Here is a 26174-nt window from a genome sequence, read left to right as displayed (position 1 = left end):
TAGGGCAAGATTTCTGTTTTCAAGGGAAAATACGTAGAGCCACAATATATGTGACTTAATTCAAATGCATAATTTTTCTTAAACTATTCTCTTCCCCCATTTCCCATTTCCCCTTTGCAAAGTTTGGAGTTGGTTTTCAGTTAATAATTGGATGAACTCTCTTCCTAAATTATCACCGGTTTAATTTAATTACGCCCGACAAGGCTAATACATAATTCGTTTGATTAAAAAAAAAAAAGAAAGAAAGAAGGCTAATAGTTATAAATCGCACCAAGAAATTATTCCGACATCTCCACGTTGATTGGCAGGCAGGGATTGCATCTGAAATTTCACAGTTGCAAAATATAGAGTTTGACGGTAATTGTTGACTACTAAAGCCGGGATAAGTTTAGCTATGACATTAATTAAGTAGCTAAAAAGTATGAGTACCCAAATGTGGAACTAAATTTCATTTTCGAACTAGCAAAAAAAAAAAAAAAAAAGAATGTAAGAACAGAAGGTTTTTGCAACATATGTGACTTGAGTTATATCAAGAGAAATAGTGCGTATTTTGCATTTGTAATTTTTTTCAAGATTATAACAGTAGGTTAAAGAAGTTGACTCCTCCCTGTATTAAAAAAACCCTAGCAATCAGTCGATATTAAACCCAAGAACGAAATGATTAATAGGTCAATTCAACATTTAAGCACTTCATTAGTAGGGTTTTCGGTAAATGAACAATTAAAGGACTTACTTATTTTATGTACCCTTCACAAGAATACTATTCCATATACAAAGGTAATTTGCACTTTGACTAAGAGAAGCAAGAGAGAACTTGCACGTCTTTTGCCGAGTATATCCTATCTGTCTATCTTGTTTCTCGCGAAATGTAATCTCAATAATCTATATTAAAAAAAGGGTTTACCTAATGAACGCTCTTAGGGCATTAGTTGATACATGCACTAATCCACCCAATAGTCTATATTAAAAAAAGGGTTTACCTAATTAATGTAATCTCAATAATCTATATTAAAAAATGGGTTTACCTAATGAACGCTTTTAGGGCATTAGTTGGTACATGCACTAGTCCACCCATGCTGCACACAGTTAAATTTACAACCACGTGAATTTAATTAATTGCACTTCTTCAAAAGACTAAATTGAACCCCAAATGCACTGGTAAGACAAGAACTTAGAAAACAAATTGAATTTGGGCAGCTAATTTGCACTCTAAATTTTTTTTTTTTAAAAAAAAAACAGGTTTTGCACACTATTAAAACTTTAAAATTACCACCCACATCCCCCTATATATATATATATATATATATATATATATATATATATATATATATATATTTTTTTTTTAACACTTAAGCTGAAAAAATTTTCCCATTTCCAAAAAAAAAAAAAAAACTTGGTTAACTTCTTATTGTGTGTATGCCCATAAGGCCTCAAATAGATTTTGAGGCTGCAATCCTAAATTTGGTTCCTTGCATGTATACCTATTGGAAGTGGATGATTACGATGAACCGGACATTCCAGTAAAAACTTTACAAAGTCTTCTTCCGATTTTCGTTCTCTTGTCTTGTGGTCAATTGATGGTTGATAATTACCATTAGATCAATCTAGTTTCCCATCATATCATGGCTCAAAGCTCACGGATTTCCTGCAGGGGCTAATTGACAGTTGAAGTGTACCATCCAAATGCAGTGTTAGGGAGAAAGTTCTATCACGTTAATCACGCAACTTTCTCCAATGGCTTCCTATTTCTTGAGCCGCTATTTTCCCATTCTACCTCTTCTTCGGCCTGCCCATCCAAGAAAAACTGCAATAGCTTCGAATTTCTTGAGCCAACTATGTATCTCTGTCATTTAAGGCCACCAAAACAAAGAGGGGAAAAAAAATGAAGAAGAAGAAAGCATGGCAAAATTCGACTTGCTGGAGTCTAACTTTATTCAACCTTGTAATGATGTGCTTAGCAAAAGCTCATAAGACAAAAAGAACAAAGCAGCAGAAAAGAGAACAGCAATACACTGTTCTAAAAGGTGCAAAACACACCTGTATGATTCTCAATCCTTTTTTGAGTAGGTGAATGTTGCTTGATGTGAGAAAGAGAGAGAGAGAGTGTGTGTGCGTATGGATTTCATACTGCCAAATAAAAGTCCGAAAATCGAACCTTAATCTAATCATGTTAGATTTCTTTTAAAGGTGGTTTAGGGTTGTTTTACAAATCATGAAACAAAATTAATAAAAAAAAAATAGCTTTGTTCATACCTTATGTTCTAAAGTGGTAAAATAGTTATTTTTTTCCTTATCACGTGACTCAAATTGTGCTAAAGCAGCAAATGCCATTAACTTGTGCTTTCTACATGTTTATTGAGGGTTGTGAAAGCGGGCTAGTTAGAAGTAATAACCAAAGGTTGAAAACGTAAGTCACAATCCACCATTTTCAGTAGCAAATAAGTACGCAGATGTGATGTATAGTGTTTAAGGCTTAGGTTTCGGATTTTTTTATGTAATAAATTGTGACTATGTCAAACAACAATGGGGAGGGTTGGATTGGATTGGATGTACGACAAAGCGAGGAATTGTAAGTAAAAGATCTTAAATTCAATACCTTATACTTATATTATAAAAAATTTTTTAAAAAAAAAACCTTGCTTAACATTATAAGTCTTGGGGACCATAGATTACAAATGAACAAACATCGATTCTTGCACCACCTGATCAAGACCACTCGAATATGGTCCATTCAAGTACGTAGGTATAGCAAAATCAGAATGAGAAGAACCCATTCTCTGTGTACTTATCCTGCTCGTCTGCAACTCTCCAATGAGATGGATCTACTTACTTATAACATCGTCCTCTTGCAGTACAAAATTTTTTTTTTTTGAAAATGAAGCGAAGTAAGTGTACAACAATTTGTATAAATATTGCATCATCATGTGAAAAAAGGCAGCTAGGTTATTAAATCAATGATGAGCATTTTAGAGTTTGTGGGCCTTTTAGCTTTTTGAATTAAAACAATAAAGTGCAAAAATGAACTTGTTTGGTAAAAGCAGCGAAGAAAAAGCAAAGGATATTCCCTCTCTTTGATGATCACATAAATTACTGAATATGTTTCTACTTGAATCTTAAACTGTACCTGCAACGTAGCTCCAGAGAAAGCACCATGCCGACATATTTATAAGGTGTGTAACGCAGCAGTAAATACGTCCTTTCTAGCTTGTTGCACACCCCTATTACGTATTTCGTTCATCAAACATACAGGAAGTTTTGCCTAGCCAACATTCAAAAGGTGTAAAAAAAACTAGAGAGGGACTAATTATGGATGAGATTAAGTGGCAATTGGCAAGGGGGCTCACTATCCAAGACTTCTAAATTGAAGTGGACTGGACAATTTTGCAGTGGTAGATACATGTATGAAGAAGTAACCCTACGAGGCTTAGATGCACTAGTAGCTGCATCTCCCTCTCACATTCATTCAAAAATTGACAGTCTCTCATTGAATTCACTTTCAAGCCACCACTTTTTCAGACACCACCAAATCACTCCACCACTGCAACTAATTATTACGAAAAGCCCAAGGCAATGTGTGTAGTATGTGAGAAAGAGAAAGAACCCAAAAAAAAAAAAAAAATAGAAACAGAAAGAGAGAGAGCAAGAAACAAAGTGCAGGCTAGGCCTAATGGCCAAGAGCAGGCAATTAAACCACAGGCATAGGCAGGCCAAGAGAAGAGGGCATCATCGACTGTGATCTGTTGTGTTTCATATATCATATGTTGTCAGTAAACTGATCAGAAGTCTGAGACTCAGTTACCACTTGCATGATGAAGAGAGACATTGGGACAGTGAGTATTCTGAAATCTGAATATTGACTCTCCAACATAAAACAAATCTAAGATATGCCATTAGGTCCATTAAATGACAGTCCAAAATCCCTCACTAGTCCCAAAGAGATTGAACAGATAATGGGATTAGCAACACAAGATTAACCCGAGGGATTAAGGGTTTTCAGTTTTCCATTAGGAAGCCATTTTTGTCGTCAGACTTCTCGTTTCATCACTCCTGATGAAACATTAAAACATGAAAAAGAAAGAGTAAAGGATAAGAGGTACCTTCTAGAGAAAATTGACAGTTTAGATACAATGGGCAAATGAAAGGAGGGATTAATTGTATATACAAATTGAACAAGATCAATCATAAAGGTAAACATGATAAGGTAAAGAGAGAGAGTGAGATTTCCAGTATTTTTTTCCATAACTTTTTACATGAACATTTGGACTCCTACATCTTCGAAGGAAAAAAGAAAAACTACAATACCATTCTGAAACATAAACTATACATAGAGAACGAGACATTTGCTCCTTTACTGGGGTGAAGCTGAATATTAACTCGCTAGACAAACTAAACAACTACTTTCCCTCTTTACCGACTGTTTTTTTTTCCCCAACCTGATACAAGAGACAAAGCTGAAAAGAAGCATCTTATGATAGATGGACACAAGACTCTAGCTCGACAATTACTGAAAGGAAAAGACAGACAAGACCAGTCTAGGTATCCTAGTATACTGTCAACACTGTTTTTCTGTTTCTTTGATGAACTCTAACAAGGATAATCGCTGGCAATAATTTTTGAAATTGTTGTCAGCCGGCCTACAGTGCACTGTATTGACTCAGATTGTTCCATACTGGATTGGTCATTCCATTCCAGTTGTGGTTCACCAAATGATTCTGATCACTTCCACCATTGCCGCCGCTGTTGGTTGGAGTTGGGGTAACTGGGGCATAAGTAGTATTGTCAAAGAACCACTCAGTTGATAAGCTTGTTCCATTGATTCCTTCCTTTCTTGAATTGATATCAACACCAGAAGCATTTGTTTTCGGAGTAGTAGAATTCTCCAAGTTGTGAAACAAAATGGGCTGTGGTTTCTCGAAAGGGACAGATGGATTAACAGAAGTGCTCATCATCACTTTCTGATCCTCCCCAGTAGTACCATATAGCATGGCCAACCTTTGCTGCTGCAACTTATAGTGGAGGTCCTGGTTGATAGAACTCAAGGACTCAATAGAGTAAGCTAGAGAACTATGAACGTCTCCAGGTGTAGTGCTGAATCCTAAAGCAGTGCCATGATCTCCAGCCGGTTTGGGAACAGAAGAGAAAGGGAAATTGAATCCCATTAGAGAACCACCAGAACTTGCCGATGGATCAAGATTGAAACAAGGGCTAGAGGTAATTGCACCAGAAGTAGTGCCGGAAATCGAAATGTCTCCAAAAGAAGAAGACAATTGATTATAAATACTTGTTGGAGAAGAGTGATTTGTAAGGACTCTAGAGAAACTAGTTATCCCTCCAAGCTGAAAATCCATGGCTGGAGTCAGACCATGAAAGAACTTCAATCCACCAATATCAGATGTCATATTTGCATCCTTTGGATCAACGGTAAGCCTTGAGGGAGGCTTGGACTTCTTATTCTTCCTGGAACCGCCGCCAATCGGAACGTTGCGCAAGGCCCCTCCTTTGGTCCAATACCTCCTGCATGTCTTGCAAAAGTGCCTCGGCTGAGTGAGGCTGTAATTGTTGTAGTAGCAAAACTTCGTGTTTTGCGAATCGCATCTGGGGCACTGGAGAGCCTGTTCTTGAGACCTAGCTGATGTTGATTTTCGGGTGCCTGAGCCATGGTTGTTTTCATCTTTGTTTGCTGCTGATGACTTTGCTGCCATGTTGACTGGTGCCATCTTAATGGTGTCAATTTCTCCTGGAGCCAAATTACCCTCAACAAAGAAAAAATGTGAAAAAGAAAATAGTTATCAATAAAAGGAAAAATGAGAGGTGGAGGGAATAGAGTAAATAGTTGTTGGATTGAGTTTCCTTTTGCAGAGGCAAAGATACTGAAAATTGAATGGTTTCATGCATGACGGTTAAGGAGATCAAAAAGTTGTTGATGGGGTCTTGTGATCTTCATCAAGCAAGCTTTGGAGGTTAGATCTGGTAGAAGAATAAATAAAGCTAGGGGAGATTTTGTGTTGGGGAAAAGAGAAGGAAGAGAGGATTGAAAGAGTTCAAGAGAGTGATGGATGGTAATGGGAAAAGGGACTAGGAATATATATATATAGGGAGAGTGGGCTCGTGATGACTGAAGTGAGAGTGAGAGGAAGAGAGAGATAAAGGGGGAAGGATATGAGGGACGAAACTAGATGATTATTTTTGATGCAAAATCAGGCAGGGTGGAGAGTCTACATGTACCCGAAGGATAAACAATGCAATTGAATTCAAGAAGGAGAGATACAGAAGAAAGGGAACTAGGATTCAATACAGCACAGAGAGACTAAATCGATGAGTGCAGTAAAACAACTGCACCAAGTCTTGATGATGCATGATGGGGCATATAGGGACCGTTTGATTTAATCACACAATACTCTTCTTCTTTAAGTTTGAGAAGCATGTTCAAAGTCATGTCACAATTTGGCACACAGAGAAAATCAACTCCATAATAAGGCCAAAAACCTAATTAATGATTCTCTAAACTGAATCATTATTATTTTCTTGACCAGATCATTGTTTTGTTTGTTATATTACCCATTCGCATGTACATGTACATGTTTGATGTTCTTTTATTTTCTTTTTCTTTTTCTTTTCCTTTTTTTTTGTGCAACCAATCTAATATACATTTTGATTCTAGTTCTACATTCTCAAAGTTAAAATGGTTTTTTCACAGTGCTTAAATTAGCTAAAATGTTAAGTAAAAAGGTTAAGTTTAAGGCCAATGACCATTTAGATTTTTCCACGAGTTACCAAAATTCTCAGTGTAACTAAAAAAAAAATGTTCTTGGCTCTCCTTCCCTAAAATCAATGGCCTTTCTATAGCTATCATATTAATCAAACTATCCCACTACGATTAAACAAAATTTAGTTGAGAGAGTGAAAGCAAATTCAGATTAAGGATCATACAGGCTAATTATTGGTTTATAGTTTCCCTGTTATTAATTTCTTTTGTGTTTTCAATCCCCACTTTTAAAGTTAGATGATAATCTGATTAGAAAGGTAACATTAATATCATTCAACATAATGATGCCATGTAATTGAAAGCGATGATCATGCATGGGAGCTTTGGATATGGTATATGATCGTAGAGTATGGGTGGCAGGTGAAGGCAGCGTAGTACAGCATAGTAATGTAGGCAAGTAGTAGCAGGCAGCAGCAGCAGCAGCTAGATTGGAAATTCAGTCAGGGAAACAGCTGCCAGGCACAGAACCCTGTCTCTTCCTTCTCATGAAATGTCCCTTTTAACTCACATAACCCCATCTCTCCTCCTCCCTGCTCCCATCTTCCATGCATAAACTCACACACGTATCAAAAGTGAAAACCCCCATTGTTTGTTTTTTCATCATTTCAAGAATTAAAACATCTCTGGCACTAATTTCCCTAGTAAAATTAAAGCGTTAGTTATATGTTCAGAATATGGGATTAGATTGTCTAAAGGGTTAATTACGTTATTCCAAGGGGTTAATTACATTTATCTCCCTTGACAAATTAATGGTATTAGTATTGTAGCCTAGATAGCTGTGTCAGCACTAGGTTCATCATCTAAAGATGGGGCTGCATATTGAAACTTAAAAGTACCGGACCTTGGACCTCACACAGAACCTTTAGACTTACTAAGCAGTCAGAAAAGCAGAAGAAAGTACAATTTTGGAGAGACTCTAACTTACATCCAATTTATCTATTTAAAGATACCTTTACAAACCCCCTTTTTTTTTAACCAAAAAAAAAAAAAAGAAACTAAACAGAATCTGGTAGACCTGTTCTAGATTTTTAAGAACACTTTTAGCCCAAAATGATAGCAAGAAATTCAGTAAGATTATTACACCTTTTCGAGTGTCGCCAACTCGTACGGTACTGAAATATTCAGAGGTAGAAGGAGAATGAATACTAGTAACTGTTTTCTCCCATAATTTCCATTTTGAATTCGCTGCTCAACATGTGATCAAGTTTTAGCTTTTATAAGTGTACCTTCAGCTTAAGGACATCGATTATTTAATCACAGTTCTAGCTGGCGCATATAGTTCATCTACAGCAACTGTTTTTTTTTTTTCCTATTTCTTCAGCAACTACGTTGCCCTGTGATGAATAGAAAAAACCAATTGTCCAGTTTTTGCTGTTATTAATTTCAAAAATCAGATTTTGCTTGCTATTAGCTTCTTGTAATGCGGGTTTTAGATGATAGAAAATTTTGGAAAGCACTAATTTAAGATCATTGAAATTGGTTCCGGTTTGTGAATTAGGATCATTTAGTTGTCTTGCATTCAGCTAGGAGTAATATATGTACCAATTAGGTAAAATTAAGGACAAAAGAATATATTACATGTATACACTTCTGATGACCTATATGGAGTACGTATATATATATATATACACGTCCATATCATGCGATCAAGAACATCCATTTTCTCTGTTAATTAATCAAATGAAGAAGCTCAAACTTAAAGCCTCATCTTTTTTTTGTTTTTTGTTTTTTGTTTTTCGTCTTCTATGGCATGCATGAGGAAAAGGCCATGGACAATCACAATTGTAACTTAAAAACGAATGTGTCCATATTACAATCATTTAACCCCAACAAACACAAGAAAAGCCTTAGCTCAGCTTAGCTGGAAACCCCCTACATGACATGGCACTACCGCCCATCAAGAAAAGCACTATCACTTTTCACTTGCAACACAACAAACTACACAAGCAATAGCCCAGAATAAACGTGTAAGCGCCGTAAAAAATTTGTGTACATACTTGGTCCATAGTGGCAGTCTCCCACAACTGTGTGTTGTGCGGGTAAAACAATGGTGTTGCAGTGCTTGTGTAGTGTGTGTTGTGCATGTGTTTGAGGGAGGGAAATAGGGGGGGATCTCATGATCAGAGGGTGTGTGGATTCCCGTGAGGGCAGAACCAAAAACCCATTCCCACATGCAAACACACTAATGATCACTGATCAAGAAACTATTTGCCAGCCATCGAACGTTACATCTGATCAAATTTCTCACGGGCATTTTCTTTTCTTTTCTTTTCTTAAAAAAAAAAAAATTCTCTTCTTCTTCTTCTTCTTCTTCTCTTCTCCACATATGATCTTATCTTTGAGTTGAGACAAATAGCCCAGGTTTGGTGCATCCGTTACAATTTCTACAGGGTCCTTATATTTCGGTGCAAGAAAGGTATCTAAACTGCTAGGCGAGGATGGTCCTCTCAATTTTCTGTCGATTGTTTCTTGCTTGCGTACGACTGATCGATTATCTGCATGAGGTCATGAAACACAAGAAACTCGATCGGCCCTCGGACAAAACCATAAAACTAACGGCCATGCAAGATGACCAAGTTCTCGCAACGCAATAATTATCCTACCTGTTGGAAATCTGGGGAAAAAAATGACCTAGTAAACGTATTTAATTTGTGTGGTCCGAAATATTAATTGACCCGAAAAGTACTTAGTTTTAGGCATGCACAAGTACTTATGCACTTCTAATTAATTTCATGCTTTGCCATGCCATGATTGCATCTGTTTGTGTGTATCCATTTATAGAGTGAATACGTACATTAAGACTTGAGTAGAGAAACAGAAGTTGTGTACGTAGTTTATCATAATATGTCATTTTCTAATTTAATTTAGTTTTTAGGCTAATATAAAGATGAGGGCAGAATAAAAACTTTTGTTCAAATAAAAGAATGTAAAGGGATTTGGATTTTCTTTTGTAATTTCCTTAGTCTTAGTTTTTCTTCAAAGTGTTTGTGAAGAATAAAACCAATTAATAGGCTATACGATTGCAGATTATTTTCTTTGTGCTTCTCTACGATTGCAGATTGTTTTCTTGCTACTTAAAAAATGGAAATTCTGCAAGTCTGTTTGAATTAGCTATTTTTTATTAGCTATTTTTTAGAACATTTTTGAAAAATTCAATAGTTCTTGAGGGGCCAGAGATATGTGGAATTAATTAGGTTCCATGGGTCATAAAATCTGGCAGCAGCAGCTTTGGGTCTAGGATTTCTTGGGCTTGGATTGAATTCTGTCTTCTCCTTGCTCCAGGTGTTTCTTACAAAAGTATTTCCATGAGGCTCAATGCAAATTCTAGGGTTGTCACACTCTTAAGTTACCCAACTTTTGTAGGTGTCTCAAAATACCAATAGAATGGACAGGATCCAGTGACCCTATTCAACTTCAAAAGCCCTAACACACGAGGTGGTTCTTTTGTACTCAGGATGGCAGCCATTACAGTTGATGGAAAAGAAAAGAAAATGGTGTCTCTTTTTTACTCAAGGAATGATTGCAAATTGTACGAAATGGTAGCTTAAGAAACCACCCCATTTTATTGCTTGAAGCCTTATTCTTGAGGATCAATTTAATGAAATGGTCATATGGCTGCAATTTTGCATGCGATCCAATATTGTTGATGACTGGAAATTGATTTATTACCTTTTAGGCAATCTTTACCGGTGAAGCAATGACATGGTAATCTTCTACCAGATTAGACTCATCTCCATTGCATTGGAGAGAGAAATTTATATTCCAATAAAATAAATTTAAAAATTATTTTTAAAAAATCAACACCATTCATAATAATATATTTTATCACTTGTGTTAGCTATACATAAAATATTTCATATAAAATTAATTAAGTTTTACCTTTTGATTAATCATTACAAATTTTGTTACAGTTTTGACTGATTTTTCACCATTTAAATGTTTCGTGAAAATTGAATGTCAAAGTATTCTCAATAGAATATTACTTTTTTACTATGTTGATCTAGAGATTAAAAGAAAAAAAATACAAAATTAGATGATTTCATGTAATCATAAAATTTTAGATATAAATAGCTGGAGGGAACAATGAAAAGAAATTCAATAAACAGGATTCTAATCCCTCTTCTACCTTGTACTTTGGTTTGCACTTTATTTACAGTTGAACACCTACCTTTTATTGGTGAGTTTTCATCTTAGTGGTTCTTGTGACTAAATTTGTGAATGTAAACCAGTTATAATTTCGTCCAATGATAAATTGCCATCTCAAGTATTCCACTTATACTTTTTCTTTTCCAATTTCAAAGGCTTTTCAATTGCCAATCTCTATTATTCATTTCAGTTTTTTCTTAAAAAAAAAATACCAATACAACTAAGTACTACTAACAAAAGTGAGACGCATCAAACTTGTATCCAGTCAGGTCAACTCTCTCTGAAGAATCTGAGCCACTCAAATAATTATATAACCTAAGGAATCAACAAAGACATCAGATCCTCCTGAACTAACAACGGTGTGATCAGCTACGTTTGTGCTGCACTTGCAGCAGTCTTGTGTTGCTGCAGCTATCCTGTACTTTTTTTTTTTTTTTTTATATAAAGAAAAACTCCAAACCTTATATGGGATAATGAAGAAGTAGAAGGATTTTGATGATCAAATTAGAGACCTTATGTCATCTTTGATTAATGTCCTTACCACTTAAGTTGGATCTTGAAGGGCTGCAGAGCATATTGGATAGAACTAATTTATAGCGTTCAGACACATGTATTAAGGAAATTTTGGAATGGGAAAATTTTAGAATTTTTCTTAGCACCCCTCAAGATGGAACTTCTTTATAATAGGGACATTACTTCAAATCTCTCCTCCTCCTCCCCTATTGAAGAAAAAAAAATGTTAAAAATGAAGTATGGCAGGGACGTTACTTTCTTTAGAGACACAAAACCTGTTAAAATAGAGGTTAACTTAGCATCTATGGCACTGCAAAAGATATTAGAACTTCCCAAATTACTATTCAAATAGTTTGAAATCTATCAAATACGAAGAGAAAATGCCTAGAATCTGGAGGTAAGATGCAAATGAATCTTTGTTGATTTCCATAGCCATCATCACATACCCAAAGTTATTAAGAACCATCATTGGTGATGACATTCATAATACTCATATATCTGCAACTTGAAAAGACCCTTTGAGCATCATAATGAGAAGACACACGTAACGCTAGCATTCCCACCACTCAAAATTCTCAAGAACACAGCTCAAGGCCGGGATATCAGTTGGCAAATCATCTTCATGATCTCTCTGAACAGAGTGAATTCTCTTAAAGAACAAGAGATCTACACAAACAGGAAGCTCAATTTATGCAGCTTTTTCAAGACGCCCGATCATAGTGTTTGTTGGGGAAACCGAGTAATTTTCCACTCAATAATTCAACTACTGATTTAAACCGATTCAGTAATTCTCAAGAAAGATCATTAAAACAATCTCTTAAGACAAATTACTATTTCAAGTAAATTCCCAGAAAAGGCTAGAGAGGTCACAAGCGGTCCGACTTAAAATCCAGTTTTCAATGGCAGAATTTACGTGCACGGTGTATTATTACAAATAAATTTGTGTATACATAAACAATACGTACACATGAATAAGAAAAATACACCCAAATGAATCGTATAAAACACTACAAATAAAATCCGACAAATATATTGAATACTATACTATAATTGAAAAGAAACTACTAAATAAATGTGAAGTAAAAAAAAAAGATAAGGAAAGAATGCATCCAAAAATTGATAACGGAGTTCGGCCAATTTTGTCTAATTTTCAGACACCGCTTAATCGACCCCCTCTTAATAATTTTTTAAAAAAAAGAATTACAAAATAATTCTTTTTGGTGTTACTCTTTGGTGTGTCTAATTGGGAAGGCTTGAGAGTTATTTTATAACTCTCATGCAATCCCTCAACTTCTAAATTCACCGATGTGGAATGAAGATTATGCTACAAAAGTAAAAAATTGTGGATTTTAAAAAATCAACAAATTTCATCAAAGGTAACACAAGATGAGACCAATGATACTCCGCAACAGGTAGAGTGTACGCTGAAACAGATGAAGTTTAAGTAAATAATGGTGAGCTCAACAAATAGCACCATCAGTGACTCTCACATGACAGAAGAGGAGTCAGATGAGAAAGAGAAAGAGAAAGAGGTTTCTACCCAAAAACCTTAACAACAGCAAGAGTCAATTGCCGTCAATAGGCCAAAATGAGAAATTCAAAAACCTACTCGTTTTGCTGATATTGTAGCCTATGCACTTCCAGTTATTGATGATGTTCTATCCACATTTTCCGAAGCAGTTCGAAATACAAAAAATGGTAGATGGAAAAATACTATTGAAGAAGAGATGCAATCTCTTCAGAAAACAAGACGTGAAAGTTGACACAACTATTGAAGGGCAAGAAAGCAATTGGATGCAAATGAATATTTGTAAAAAAAGAAGGATTTCCTGATACGATTGATGTTCGCTACAAGGCAAGATTGGTAGCTAAAGGCTACGCTCAGAAGGAGGGAGTTGATTATAATGAGATATTTTCTCCAGTTGTTAAACATTCTTTTATTAGAATTTTGTTGGTCTTGGTAACACGGTTGAATTTGAAACTAACTCAACTTGATGTGAAGATCACGTTCCTTCACGGTGACTTGAAGGAAGAAATCTATATGTCTCAGCCAGATGGATTCAAAGTTGCTGGTAAAGAGAATTGGGTTTGTAAGCTGAGCAAATCGTTGTATGGATTGAAGCAATCACCGAAACAATGATACAAATGATTTGATCAGTTCATGATGGGTCAGAAGTACACAAGAAACAAATACGACTAATGTGTGTATTTGCGCAAGCTACGATATGAGTCCTACATCTACTTACTCTTGTACGTTGATGATATGCGGATAGTGTCAAAGAACTAAGTTGAAATTGATAAAATGAAAGCTCAGTTGAGTAAAGAGTTCGAGATGAAAAATTTGGGAGAAACTAAGAAGATTCTCAACATGGAGATAAGCAGGAATATAACGAGAGGCAAACTTTGTCTAACACAGAAGCAGTATTTGAATAAAATACTATAACGTTTTGGTATGAATGGAGATTCAAAACCTATAAGTACTCCGTTTGCTCCTCAGTAGAAACTTAGCAGCCTATTATCTCCAAAAATGGATGAAGAGCGAGCATATATGGCGAAAATCCCATATGCTAATGCAATTAGTAACTTGATGTATGCAATGGTGTGTATGAGACCCGACATTTTACCGGCAGTTAGTGTGGTAAGCAGATTTATGCATGATTCGGACACAGGTCATTGACAAGCTGTGAAATAAATTCTACGGTATATCCAACATACTGTAGATGTTGGATTAATATTTGAGCAGGATGAATCACTTGGTCAATATGCAGTTGGATATTGTGACTCTGACTATGCAAGTGATTTGGATAAGCGACGTTCTACAACTGACTACTTGTTCACGTTTGCCACGGCGTCAGTTAACTGGAAATCTACTTTGTAGTCAATAGTGGCTTTGTCTACAACAGAGGCAAAGTATATGACGATTACTGAAGCTGTGAAGGAGACAATTTGACTTCAAGGATTGCTTGAAAACTTGGGAGTTAGTTAAAAACACATTAACGTATTTTGTGATAGTCAGAGTGCTATTCATTTAGCAAAAAACTAGATCTTGCACGCAAGAATGAAGCACATTGATGTTCACTATCATTTTGTGCGAAAAATTCTCGAAAAAAGGCGAGATTTTTCTCTAGAACATTCGGACTACAGAGAATTTTGTAGATATGCTGACCAAGATAATTACAAGGTCCAAGTTTGAACATTATTTAGACTTAGTCAACATCCAACACATTTGATTTGGTGCTTGAGGGCGCAAATTTGAAGGCACCGCAAGAATCGTTTGTTATTTTTTGTTTGAGTGAAAAGATTTGTATTTTTGGTGAGACTAGAAATTATGCCAATGTAGAGATTTGTTGATTTTTTAAAACCCACAATTTTTGACTTTTATGGCATAATCTTCATCCCACATCAGTGAATTTAAAAGTTAAGAGATTATTTGAAAACTATAAAATAATTCTCAAGCCTTCTTAATTAGACACACCAAAGAGGAACACCAAAAAGAATTATTTTGTAATTCTTTCTTCTCCCAAAATTATTAAGAGCGAGTCGTTTAGGCAGTGTCTGGAGATTAGACAAAATTGGCCAAACTCCGTTATCAATTTTCGAATGCGTTCTTTCCTTATCTCTTTTATTTATTCCGCATTTATTTAGTAATTTCTTTTCAATTGTAGTATAATATTCAATATATTTGTCAAATTTTATTTGTAGTGTTTTATACGGTTCATTTGGATGCATTTTTCTTATTCGTGTGTACGTATTGTTTATGTATATACGGGTCTATTTGTGATAATACACCGTGCATGTAAATTCTGCCATAAGAGACTGGATTTTAAGTAAAATCGCTTATGACCCTTCCAACTTTTCCTGAAAATTTACTTAGAATGGTAATTTCGTCTTAGAAGATTATTTTAACGATTTTTCTTGAGAATTACTGAATCAATTTAAATCACTAGTTGAATTATTGAGTGAAAAATTACCCAGTTTCCCCAACAGTGTTTACGTGGTCCATTGGTATGACCTCAACATTTGGTAGTATGTTGTGTTTTGAACATAAGTCGATCATCTCCTGCATCTCTTTCATTCCACCAATGCCACTCCCACTGACAACTTTCCTCCCTGCAAGTACCTTCTATTAGATGAAGCCTCTTATTGCACAAGTGAAAAACTATAGCAATAATGGTGGTTGTAACAAGTTACTAAGCACTGCTTTTTTAGCACATAGCAATATGTTTCTCACCCGTAAGTAGAGGAGGAACTGGTAACTCAAGGGCCTTGGTGGCACCAAGCAGGACAAGCTTTCCTTCAAACTTCAACAAACTTAGCAATGGCAGGAGAGGATGAATAGCAGAGGCTGTATCCAGAATGCCATCCAGTGTTCCTGAAGCAGCCTGTCGAAGTTCAATTAACAAACAGAGGTTACACATAAAGGATAACCTAAAAGTTACATTGTGCACTATTTTCCGGGAGGAGAAAGTACCTGTAATTGATCTTGATCCTTGCTAATAATAAAAGGGTCAGCACCAAGACGTTTGATGGCTTCATCTCTCTTGGCATGGGATGTACAGACGACTGTCACCTTTGCACCAAAAGCTTTTGCTATTTTCACAGCCACATGGCCGAGCCCACCAAGCCCCACAACACCAACATGCAAGCCTGGCTTGTCTAGCCCAAAGTGCTTCAGTGGACTGTAAGTTGTGATCCCAGCAAATAGTAATGGAGCTCCAACATCAAGAGGAAGGTTTTTCGGCCAACGAACCGCAAAATACTCATCAACAACAATAAAATCAGAGTATCCTCCATATGTCCGGGTTCCATCATGATAGGTTCCATTGTAGGTAGGTATAAACACCTTAATACAATAATTCTCAAGATCTCGAGTGCACCTATTGCATGAGTGGCATGATCCTACCATACACCAACACCAATTTTATTGCCCACCTTGAATTTCGTCACCTTGCTACCAATCTCTTCTACTATGCCTGCAATCTCATGCCTGCATTTAAGAAAATGTAACTGTGTTAGCCTGAAAAGCTCATTTCCCCTTTTTACTTGCTTTTGTATATTTTTTTATGTGTTTTGATAATACTGCTAGACTTGATAGCTGAGATAACAGAAAAAAAAGGAACAGCAAGGCACAATAGTAAATTCAAAATCCAGATTTTCTGAATTATTGGTTTCAAGTTCAACTATGACTATCCAAAATATAGTTGCAAGCATGAAAAACATTAGTAAAACAACTGGAATTGTTTGCCTCAGCTTTTCTCTCATTCATAAACAGATCCATACTAATTAGTCTATTCAGTTGCCAGGAAAGGATTAGCAATTATTGGTATCTTGCACATAATCAATTCCCATATAAAGCTGCTTACAACAATGTATCAAAAAGTTAACATTATTGCTTTTCTTGTAAGTTAGTAAAGTCAAATTCAGTGCTTCGTCCAAGGAGCTTGAAAAATCCTCAATTGAAAATGTTATTGAAGATGACAACGAAAGATGGACTTTAGTCACTCGAAAGAGGACTTGCAAGTCAAAAATAAAGAAGTACATCTTTTCGTAAAGCATTCGTTCAACAAAGCCTGAAGTGACAATGAAACGACGAAATGCAATAAAGAAACAAAAGGGAGTGGCCACAAAACCAATTGCTTCAGATTTTCAGCTCCTTCAAGAGGTTCGACAACCCGTGACACTGAGAAAATTTATACCCAAGGGGTATTTAAATGACGATGCTGATAACTCCACCTCTTGTAATGTTGTCAAAGCTGAAAATTCTCAGGTCACGCAAATTAGCACGAAATTTGAGAAAAAACTCAAAATCGACGATAAACCACCAGTGGATTGTGCAACGACTATCATTTTTGATGATAATGATTTAACTGTTGAGTTCAAAACCCACAATCGACCTTTGTTTGTTAGTGCGTATGTCCGAGAGCAGAAGATGAATCGGATACTCATTGATAGGGGATCTGCTATCAATATCATGTCCGTGCGTGCTATGAAAGAGTTAAGAATCTCAAGCGATGAACTCTCCCAGAGCCGCCTCATGATCCAAGGATTTAACCAAGGGGGCAAATAGCAATTGGTCTCATAAGGCTTGAATTGCTCATTGGCGAGTTGTCTTCAAGTGCGTTGTTTCATATCATTGAAGCCAAAACCTCTTATAACATGCTCTTGGGAAGACCCTGGATTCACGATAATGAAATTATACCGTCTACTCTACATCAATGTTTCAAATATTGTCGAGACGGTATAGTTAAGAAGGTTATTGCTGATGATAAACCTTTCACTGAGGTCGAAACTCACTTTGCCGATGCCAAATTTTACCTTCAGAAAGAAGCAAAAAGAACGTTCGAAGAATTAGCTACTCGTGCTCATGATATGGAGTTAAACATCACGGCCAACGCAACTGATGGGCTTCCCATTCAAGCTTCGCGAGTGCAGCCGCCTCGTCAAAGTAATGAAAGGCAAGAAAATAAAAAGGGGGGCAAACCTCATTCAAAATTCAGTAGTAAGGAGTCCATGACAATAAATACAGCTCCCATGAAGATTGATACCAAAGTGAGTCGAAAAGTCACCGAAAGAGTAGACTTTCCTCAAAATAGGTCGGTAAGAAGACCTACTCTAAAAGAAATGCAAGAAAAGGAGTACCCCTTTCTCGAATCCGATTTACAAGGAATGTTTGATGATCTTTTCAAGGAGAAACTCCTTGACAATTGACATGCTTGACATCTTCTAGCAAAGTCAATGCAATCCTTTACCATTGTTGGCCAGTAGTATCCCATTCATTTAATGCGAAAATGTAATTTCGGGCCAGACTGGTGAGCACCGCATATCCCAGAGTGAGCCTCCTCCATTGCTTGCATGGCCTTATCTTCTCCAAGACATCGTAGAAGCACCCCATCGAATGACCTTCGGTAAAGCGTCCCTTTGTAGTAAACGAAACGTGGTGCTCGACGACGTATATCAACCCTTTTCTTAGGATCTTCCGGTAACTTCCCATAATTAAGGTAATCAATGATGAGGTGACGCCAATCCTCCTTTTCGATCTCATGAATAAAAATATGATAAGTATTTTCTTCCTCACCATCACCTTCTTTGTCAAACATCGGAGGTATGACCCAATTATGACATATTGAAATTTGATTTCAATGAGAAGGTAGAGTGATCATGGACGCCACTCTTGCCAAAGAATCAGCTTGTTGATTGAAATTTCTAGAGATATGTTCTATAGTGACACTATCCAAATATCTCATGAGTTGTCTTGCATACTTATAAAATGGGATCAATTCAGGTTTCTTGATATCATAAATATCAAGAAGTTAATTTACCACCAATTTTGAATCACCATAGACTCTAAGATGCAACTGCTTCATGTCTACGGCCGTTTCAAGACCAAGAATCAACGTCTGATATTCAGCTACATTGTTTGAACATCGGCGTGTTAAAGTGAAGGAGTACGGCAATACATCTGCTTCAGGAGTATAAAAGACAACTCCTGCACCAACTCCATCACGGTAAGCAGCTCCATCGAAATACATTGACCACGCAGCTCCATCACGGTTAGCAATTCTTGGTATCTTGCACATAATCAATTCCCATATAAAGCTGCTTACAACAATGTATCAAAAAGTTAACATTATTGCTTTTCTTGTAAGTTAGTAAAGTCAAATTCAAAATTCGTGCAGTAAACCAACTTGATATGTTATTTTGTTTGAATAAACAGGAGCCAGGGGGGCCATCATGCCAGCTCCATCATTAAAATTTCCAGAATTTTGCAAAATCCTATTAAATGACGGATTTTCCTAACCAGTATCCTAAGACTCGTACAGACACATTTATAATTTCTCTTGTATTCCTTACTTAAATCTAACTTCATTTTAATATAGGCCCAATTGAACCTGAGCTCTATTCAATAAACCCTTACAAATTTTCGCAAAGGATGCTCTTTCAGACATATATAAACACGTAGATCATGGGAAATCAATCGCGATCTAGCATTCCTTTTTCCAGACATAAATGCTCCAAAAAAAAATATCCCACTTCGAACACAGACAAATACTGCATATATGCTTAAATAGTCCTAAAATTAGAATGGAAAGGGATTAGAAGAAATGATGGCACACCCAGCGAGAAAAGGGCTATGTTTTCAGAACCGGACCGGATAGCGACTCGGCCAAGGTCAGGGGTCAATGGGTTCGACCGGGGGTCGATAGGGGTCGAACCGGATGACGTCATAAATAAAAATTATTTAAAAATTAAAATATTATATTTATAATATATTGATATTAATAAAGGTATATTCATATATATTTGATGTTTCAAATATATTTAACAAGAAAATATAAAGAAATTAGAACAATTAAGTAGCAATTTATATTATTTAATAAATATTAACAAGTTTAGAATTAAAATTATGAGTTTAATTGAAAAATAACATCAAATTTTAGGACAATATTTATAAAGTATCAAATATTTGAAGTATATCGATAAGTTTTAACAATTTAGGGGGTCAAAACATAATATTATAAAGTTTAAATTTTTTTTAAAAAAAATTACTGTTGAACCAGAAAAACCGATTTTTTTCCGGTCAAATCCGGTCAAACCCAGTTTTTGACCGGCTTTGACCGGATTTTAAATTTCCGATTTTTTAATAAGACTCGGACCGGCTACCTGGCCGGTTCCCGGTTCGACCGGCCGGTCCGGTTCGACCGGCCGGTCCGGTCCGAGTTTCAAAACAGAGGAAAAGGGTACTTAGAAACGCCCCTTAGATTTTTTATCCCATCAAGATCAGAATGGCACATTCCAGCATACAAAATCTTTACTTTGACATCTTGCTCCCCGGTTTGCCTGCCAGCAACAGCCCAATACAAAAACCTCCATCAGTAACATAACTCTTGATGATAAAATCAGAGAACATAAAAGCAGAAAAGAAGAAAAAGGGATAAAAAATCACAACTTTTTTCCATAAATACTCATTTTAAGTGATCACCTTCTGGAGAAGTGGAAAGGAGAAAGGATCCCAGATCACTCTCCGGCAGCCCATCCAAAGGCCTTGACCGGATGCTCTTCTTCTGGGGATTTAGCCACTGCCGTGATATGGTATTTCTCTAGTCTTTGTGATTACACACGAGGAAGAATAACTCGTAAGTTATTAAGAAGAATAAACTCAGCTCTGAAGTAACCTCTTGTGATTACACGCGAGGAAGAATAAGTTGTAAGTTCTCAAGAAGAATCCAAAAAGACTCGACTGAATTCTGAGCGGAAGCATCCTGGTTCGGTTCTCCCCTCAGCTAGTAAGCTGACTATATAGTCAAAGGTCAGTCCCATCAAAAATGAAAATGGATAAAGCTTACGTCACACCAGTGAGATAAGCCGGACCACCATGTTCGATCATCAAGTCTACGGCGTACAAATTTGGAAAAAAAAAAAAAAGTACTCAAAATTTGATATCCTTAAACAAAGGCGAAATAAGGAAAAAGGTTTTCATGTTATCGTTTGGAAAAAAAAAAAAAGAAAAAAAAGGAAAAAGGTTTCCTTGAAATGTGTTTGATACGACGAGTACTACCTTTGACGGTAGACAAAAAGTTTGCCTCTGTTTTTTTGCATTATTTCAGGGAGCGTCTTTGTGCGAATATAAAACCACGTGACCAAATTCAGCTAAGAAAATGAAAGAAAGATGACCTGAGAAGATGGCATAGTCTTATTAGTGTAGGTTTCATCTCATATTTACAATTCAATTATTAATGCCAAGATGAATTTTATCAAAATAGCAAGATTATTATATTTCCCAAATCAAGTTTGTGATGATATTTTATTTCACTTAAGAAAGGGATGCCAGGCTAAACAAACAAATAACATTGTTGTTGAATAAATAAAACAAAACTAATAAAATAGGTTATGTCCTATAAACTAATTCAAGGCAATTAACTCAAATTTGTACTATTTGTATTGCATTCTAACATCTAAATAGTAATTATACTAAATATTGAAAAATAAATAAACGTTCCATTTTGACTTATACTGGAATGATAAATTTTTATCCTCATTATTTTGAGGTGAAATATATATTCCAGATGGAAAGACCTTTCCATTTTTGGCATTCTTGCGTACCAAACAAAGGGTAAGTAAATTTGGTGTATTTATCAAAAAAGTTGTTATTGTATTAGAAATTAAGTTTTGACATTTTCCCTAGATTTATCATCCCTTTTGGGATTAAGCACATACACCATAAAAAAGGGAAAAAGAAAATAGAATTATCAAAAGAAAAGTGATAAGTAATGAAATTGTGATTCTAAAACATTTTGGTTAGTTCTCCATCTTAATCTTTTAAATAATTTTCAATCCTTTAAGAAAACGATCGGATTGCATTAGTTGCTAATACATGTGAAATTTCCATTGCATCAAGTGCATCTAAAAGCTTGTATCACCGATAAATTTTTGTTCTTTCTTGTATCCCATAAATTAAAAAAGAAAATCTCGTAAAATAAGATTAACACATTTGAGTAAAATATCTACGTCCACATTTACAAATGGTAATCCAAAGTGAAAAAAAATACAGAGGCCCTGGTAGAAAAGCTTAACAATTCAAGGATCCGCTCATAAATAGACAAAAAAGGCGCCACCAAAATGCCAATTTAATTGCATTATGCCCCCCATATTCTGAACAATGTACATTTGAAAACCCTCTTTGCCTCCTTTTCTCTGTTTTGCCGACTTTGGGGGTTTCAAGTATTCAAGAACCACGATTTGAAAGCCAGAAAGAAGTTAATATCATCAGGCTTCTCCGGCAGAAAGGTACTGAGGCTTGAACTTAGTATACATATAATCCTAGTCAAGTTATAGCTAGCTTGATCATTTTGTACACCAGCAGCTCGACAAAATGCCTCCGAGAAGCTGAACCTGTAGTTTCTGAACGTAGGTTATACGTCGCAATCAGTTATCCACAACTAGTCTTTGAAAACCTGCATGCTGAAATGAGGAAATGCTCTTTTTTTTTTTTTTTTTTTTTGCAATAAAAATTCCTCTAGTTCTTTGCCAGAACCTAGGAATTGTAGTTTAAAGATTACTAATTTGCTAAGATATGAGGGTTCCTTTTTGTAGCTATCTGTCTTATATGGTAGCTTCATTTTTGTCATGTATCTAATTCCAGAAATTTGTTTTTCCTCTTGTAGGAAGAGTCGAAATCAGAAGTTTTCTGATGGCTGCAAATAAGCCTCGAACGAGTAGTTTCTCTCGCAATGTTGGTGTTGTGCCAACGTCTCAGGTTCCTGGACTTAAGCATGGACCCAATGGAACAGTCTTTCTTTCATCTGGCATTGCGGACCTTGACAGTAATTTCCCAAGAACTCCCATAGCTTTAGTTGGATCATATGATCCGTGTGAATGTTTTGCTGCATGTGTAAATTAAAGTTTTTAGTTAGTTTCTAACCTTTAATATTTTTGTGGTTTCTAGAGATTTTAGGAGGTGGGTTTTGCTTGGGAAGTCTAGTGATAATAATGGAAGATCCAGACGCACCTCATCATATGCTTTTGTTGAGGAATTTTATGTCTCAAGGACTGGTTCACAAGCAACCTCTTTTTTATGCTAGTCCTGCTAAGGAGCCAAGAGGGTTCCTTGGTACTCTGCCCAATCCAGTGTCTTTGAAAGATGATAAATCTCGTGAACATGACACAGAACAGGTGCCCCTTCTTGATCCAAACCATCTGGAAACATGCTTATATATTTTACTATTTGTGAATGCTAGACATTGACGTATCTAGTAAATTACAGGAAAAGACCTTGAGAATTGCCTGGCAATATAAGAAGTATTTTGAGGATCAAAATTTGGATAGCCAGAAAGGTAAACTAACTTGAAGCCTTGTTTTCCTTTCGTTAAGTGTAGCATTTTGGGTAATAAGCTGCTTTCTGAGGTTATGATTTCTGTTTGTTTGCCAACCACATAAAGTTTAAATGAGTTCAAGACTCTGTTTTGTTGTTATTAGCCTCTGAGGATTTGTAATTAGTCTGTAAAGTGGTTTCAACTAAAGGAACCTTTCAATGGAGTGAAGGAGCTATTACATGAATTCACTATGCCATGATATGAATACAAAAGAGTGAAATTGCTAAAGTTATTTGGTTTCTCGAATAAAGAATAAGAGGTAAGTTTTCTGTGGAAATGATCAGATTCATATATACTGACACTTTCAATGACAAAGATAGTTGGGAAAGTAAAATAAATAAATGAAGGCCCTTAGGTGAAATAAATATCTCATCTTTTACCTTCCAGATTGCTTTCATCCTTGTTTGCCACCTAGTTCTGTACATACAGGATGTTGGTTGATTTGGTGTTTAGAACGAGCTGCTACAGCCTATATGTATACTTGTGAAGTGGATAGCAACTGGACCCTTACAGGAATGTGTAATGTCTATGATTTATTGCGTGGAAAGTTTTTGTCTGCAAACAAAATATTGTCTAGATGATCAAATGTTCTGCTGTTCTCGTTTGCTGTTGATTAAGATAAACTCAGAAGCCTGGCCTATGAGAATATTTTACTTTTTTGTTTTGCAGATGGAAAAGTAGAATACTGCAGCGACTTTGACTTGCGGAGACCCTTAGACAGGCATGCACTCAGTGGTCAGTGCATCGATTGTGTGAGCCTTCAAGATTGTCCCAACCTTGCTACTCTTTATGATCGTTGTTCCACATTTTTAGCTCAGATTCCAAGGTATTGTCAATTATCAATTCTTAAGCTTTAAATTTAAAATTGTTCTTTAGAACTTCGAGAAATCAATTTAGTATTTGCTAGGACCTCTTTTTGTTCTTTGGTGAAGTTCATTGTTCAAGAGAGTAAGAAACGTGACAAGAGTATGGGACATTCTCTGGAATGTGGTTCATGATCAGAAAATTGTTTAACTTGTTAGTTTTTATCAGATTTGATGGCAATATCACATTGGCTGGACGAATTTCCATTCAATCGTTTTCTGCCCCACAGTGTCACTTTTCTGACAAGGTTGGTGTCTTTGACTTTTTAATTTGTCTGGTAATTAGTCACTTGATTTGCAAAATGTGTTTTCATCTAAAAAAAATGTTTGTGAGTTTTTAGACTTGACTATTTGTTTAGGAATGGGACATGCTTAGTTTCATCAGATCTTTGAAAAGTTTGGTAAGGTCTTCAAATGCTGTTGCAGCTATGACATTTCCACCTTCCCTTGTTTCACCAACTGTCCTGAAGAGATGGCAGCATTTGGCTGACACATTGCTTTCAGTAAGAGCAGTTCCAGGCATGTTGTTACTTTTGGTCATCAACTAGCATTACTATTTGATTGTTGCCATATGCATTGTCAAATATGTTTCTTATTTGAGCTTGGATCAGATGAGGACAAGGATCTGGCAAAGCTTCTAACTGGTTACCAGGACATGCTTGGCCTTCTCAATGTACACAAAGTGGCACGTATTAACACACAGGTGTTGCTTCGGTCTCTTTCATGCTATTTTATGTGCATAACTTGCTGCTATACCTTTTCAAGAACTTATAAAATATATTTTCTTAGTGCTGGTATTCACTCAAGTTCTTTCCCTTTTGTCTCCTTTTCTGCGGGTGTTGCTGGCAGCACAGCACTGAGGACGGTTGGGAGGTGTTGGTTGTTTTGTTTTGTTTGGGGGGGGGGGGGGGGGCAATATTCCCAAATTATATCCTAATTGACCATTTTGTTCTTGAAGTTGCTCTTTGTCATGGTTCAGTCTCCCTGTCTGTCTGATATCCATGTATAGGTATAATTTTGCTTGTAGAAATAGTGAAATTATCTTGTGTTTCATGTTTCTGGCACTGGTCTCCAGCAGACAAATCATATCTGTGGCAGTAACGTAGGCATTAATATTTGTCTGCCTCTAGTTGCCTGAATGGTTCCTTGTACTTTTAGCGACAAATTACCATCGAGTCATACTTTGAAACTACAGAACCAGAAAGTATTCTAGTACTCCTAGTATCACTTCCTATAAAGAATTCAAAGTTATTGCATTCTAATATGTAGTTGCTTTCCATGTAGGATTCTTGCTGTACGTAGTTTTGAAGATTAAGCTATCATGACACATGAATTTTGAACTTTTTTCTGGACAATTGATAGAACTCACATATATCCTAAATGATTGAGATACGTTTTTATATGAGAAGACACAGCTTTGGAGAAACATTATGGTCTTTTAAGTTGCAAAATGTAGCTTACCAGTAATTGTTCCTAGCTATTTCTTGTTCATGCCATTTTTTGTTATGTCACTTTTAAGTTTTTCACCAGGTTCCAGTAATTCTGGAGGCAACTACATATTCAATGAAACTACACAAGCGGAGATCCTTAGTTTTAGAATGTCTGAATCAAGCTCCAGTAGATGGCTCAAGTGGCACTTCTCATGCTACTTCTGGTAGTTGTTCTGTGTCGTCTAAGACAGGTGCTCTCGACTTTTAGGTGACTTGTACAACAGCTACAATTTGCGGTTGAAGCAGTTTAAGGTTGGCGATTGATGGGTCAATCCATTTGATTGGTATGATTGTGGACCACAGCGCCATATTTGGTTGGATTGGAACTCCCTTTTGTCTTGCTTTGTTTGTGATAATCGAGAATCAAGCATACAACCTTATAGCAAAAAATGGAATCCTGCAGTCTGCTTTTATTTCTTTTACGGGTTCTTGTACATGGTGAGATGCACAAAGAAAGTAAAGTTTAACTTGGGATGCAATTAGTCGCCTTGGAAAAAATAATAAATGTAATGCAATTAGTTACTCC

At 36.1% G+C, this 26174-nt stretch overlaps 3 protein-coding genes and 1 pseudogene across 3 annotated transcripts; 2 read left to right on the top strand and 2 right to left on the bottom strand.

Moving 5' to 3' along the window:
* Nucleotides 1–4197: 4197 nt before the first annotated feature.
* On the bottom strand, nucleotides 4198–6290 carry LOC140010198 (dof zinc finger protein DOF5.7-like). The gene has a single exon (XM_072056710.1). It carries the CDS (start codon nucleotides 5715–5717, stop codon nucleotides 4635–4637), a length of 1083 nt encoding a protein of 360 aa, XP_071912811.1. The 5' UTR covers nucleotides 5718–6290; the 3' UTR covers nucleotides 4198–4634.
* Nucleotides 6291–13952: 7662 nt separating this feature from the next.
* On the top strand, nucleotides 13953–14303 carry LOC140010525 (secreted RxLR effector protein 161-like). Its single transcript, XM_072057807.1, has 2 exons — nucleotides 13953–14063; nucleotides 14169–14303. Exons 1-2 carry the CDS (start codon nucleotides 13953–13955, stop codon nucleotides 14301–14303), a joined length of 246 nt encoding a protein of 81 aa, XP_071913908.1.
* Nucleotides 14304–15392: 1089 nt separating this feature from the next.
* On the bottom strand, nucleotides 15393–20810 carry LOC113699510 (8-hydroxygeraniol dehydrogenase-like; annotated as a pseudogene).
* Nucleotides 20811–22055: 1245 nt separating this feature from the next.
* LOC140010804 (elongator complex protein 4-like) lies at nucleotides 22056–26066 on the top strand. The gene is made up of 9 exons (XM_072058361.1): nucleotides 22056–22210; nucleotides 22588–22746; nucleotides 22869–23095; nucleotides 23187–23256; nucleotides 23965–24121; nucleotides 24328–24406; nucleotides 24518–24677; nucleotides 24770–24861; nucleotides 25689–26066. The coding sequence occupies exons 2-9, from the start codon at nucleotides 22614–22616 to the stop codon at nucleotides 25854–25856; spliced, it is 1086 nt and encodes a 361-aa protein (XP_071914462.1). The 5' UTR covers nucleotides 22056–22210; nucleotides 22588–22613; the 3' UTR covers nucleotides 25857–26066.
* The last annotated feature ends 108 nt before the right edge of the window (nucleotides 26067–26174 follow it).

This window comes from Coffea arabica, chromosome 7c, assembly GCF_036785885.1.
Source record: "Coffea arabica cultivar ET-39 chromosome 7c, Coffea Arabica ET-39 HiFi, whole genome shotgun sequence".
Lineage (NCBI taxonomy): Eukaryota > Viridiplantae > Streptophyta > Magnoliopsida > Gentianales > Rubiaceae > Coffea > Coffea arabica.
The sequence above is the reverse complement of the archived record's forward strand: the minus strand, read 5'-3'. Positions and strand labels throughout refer to the sequence as shown.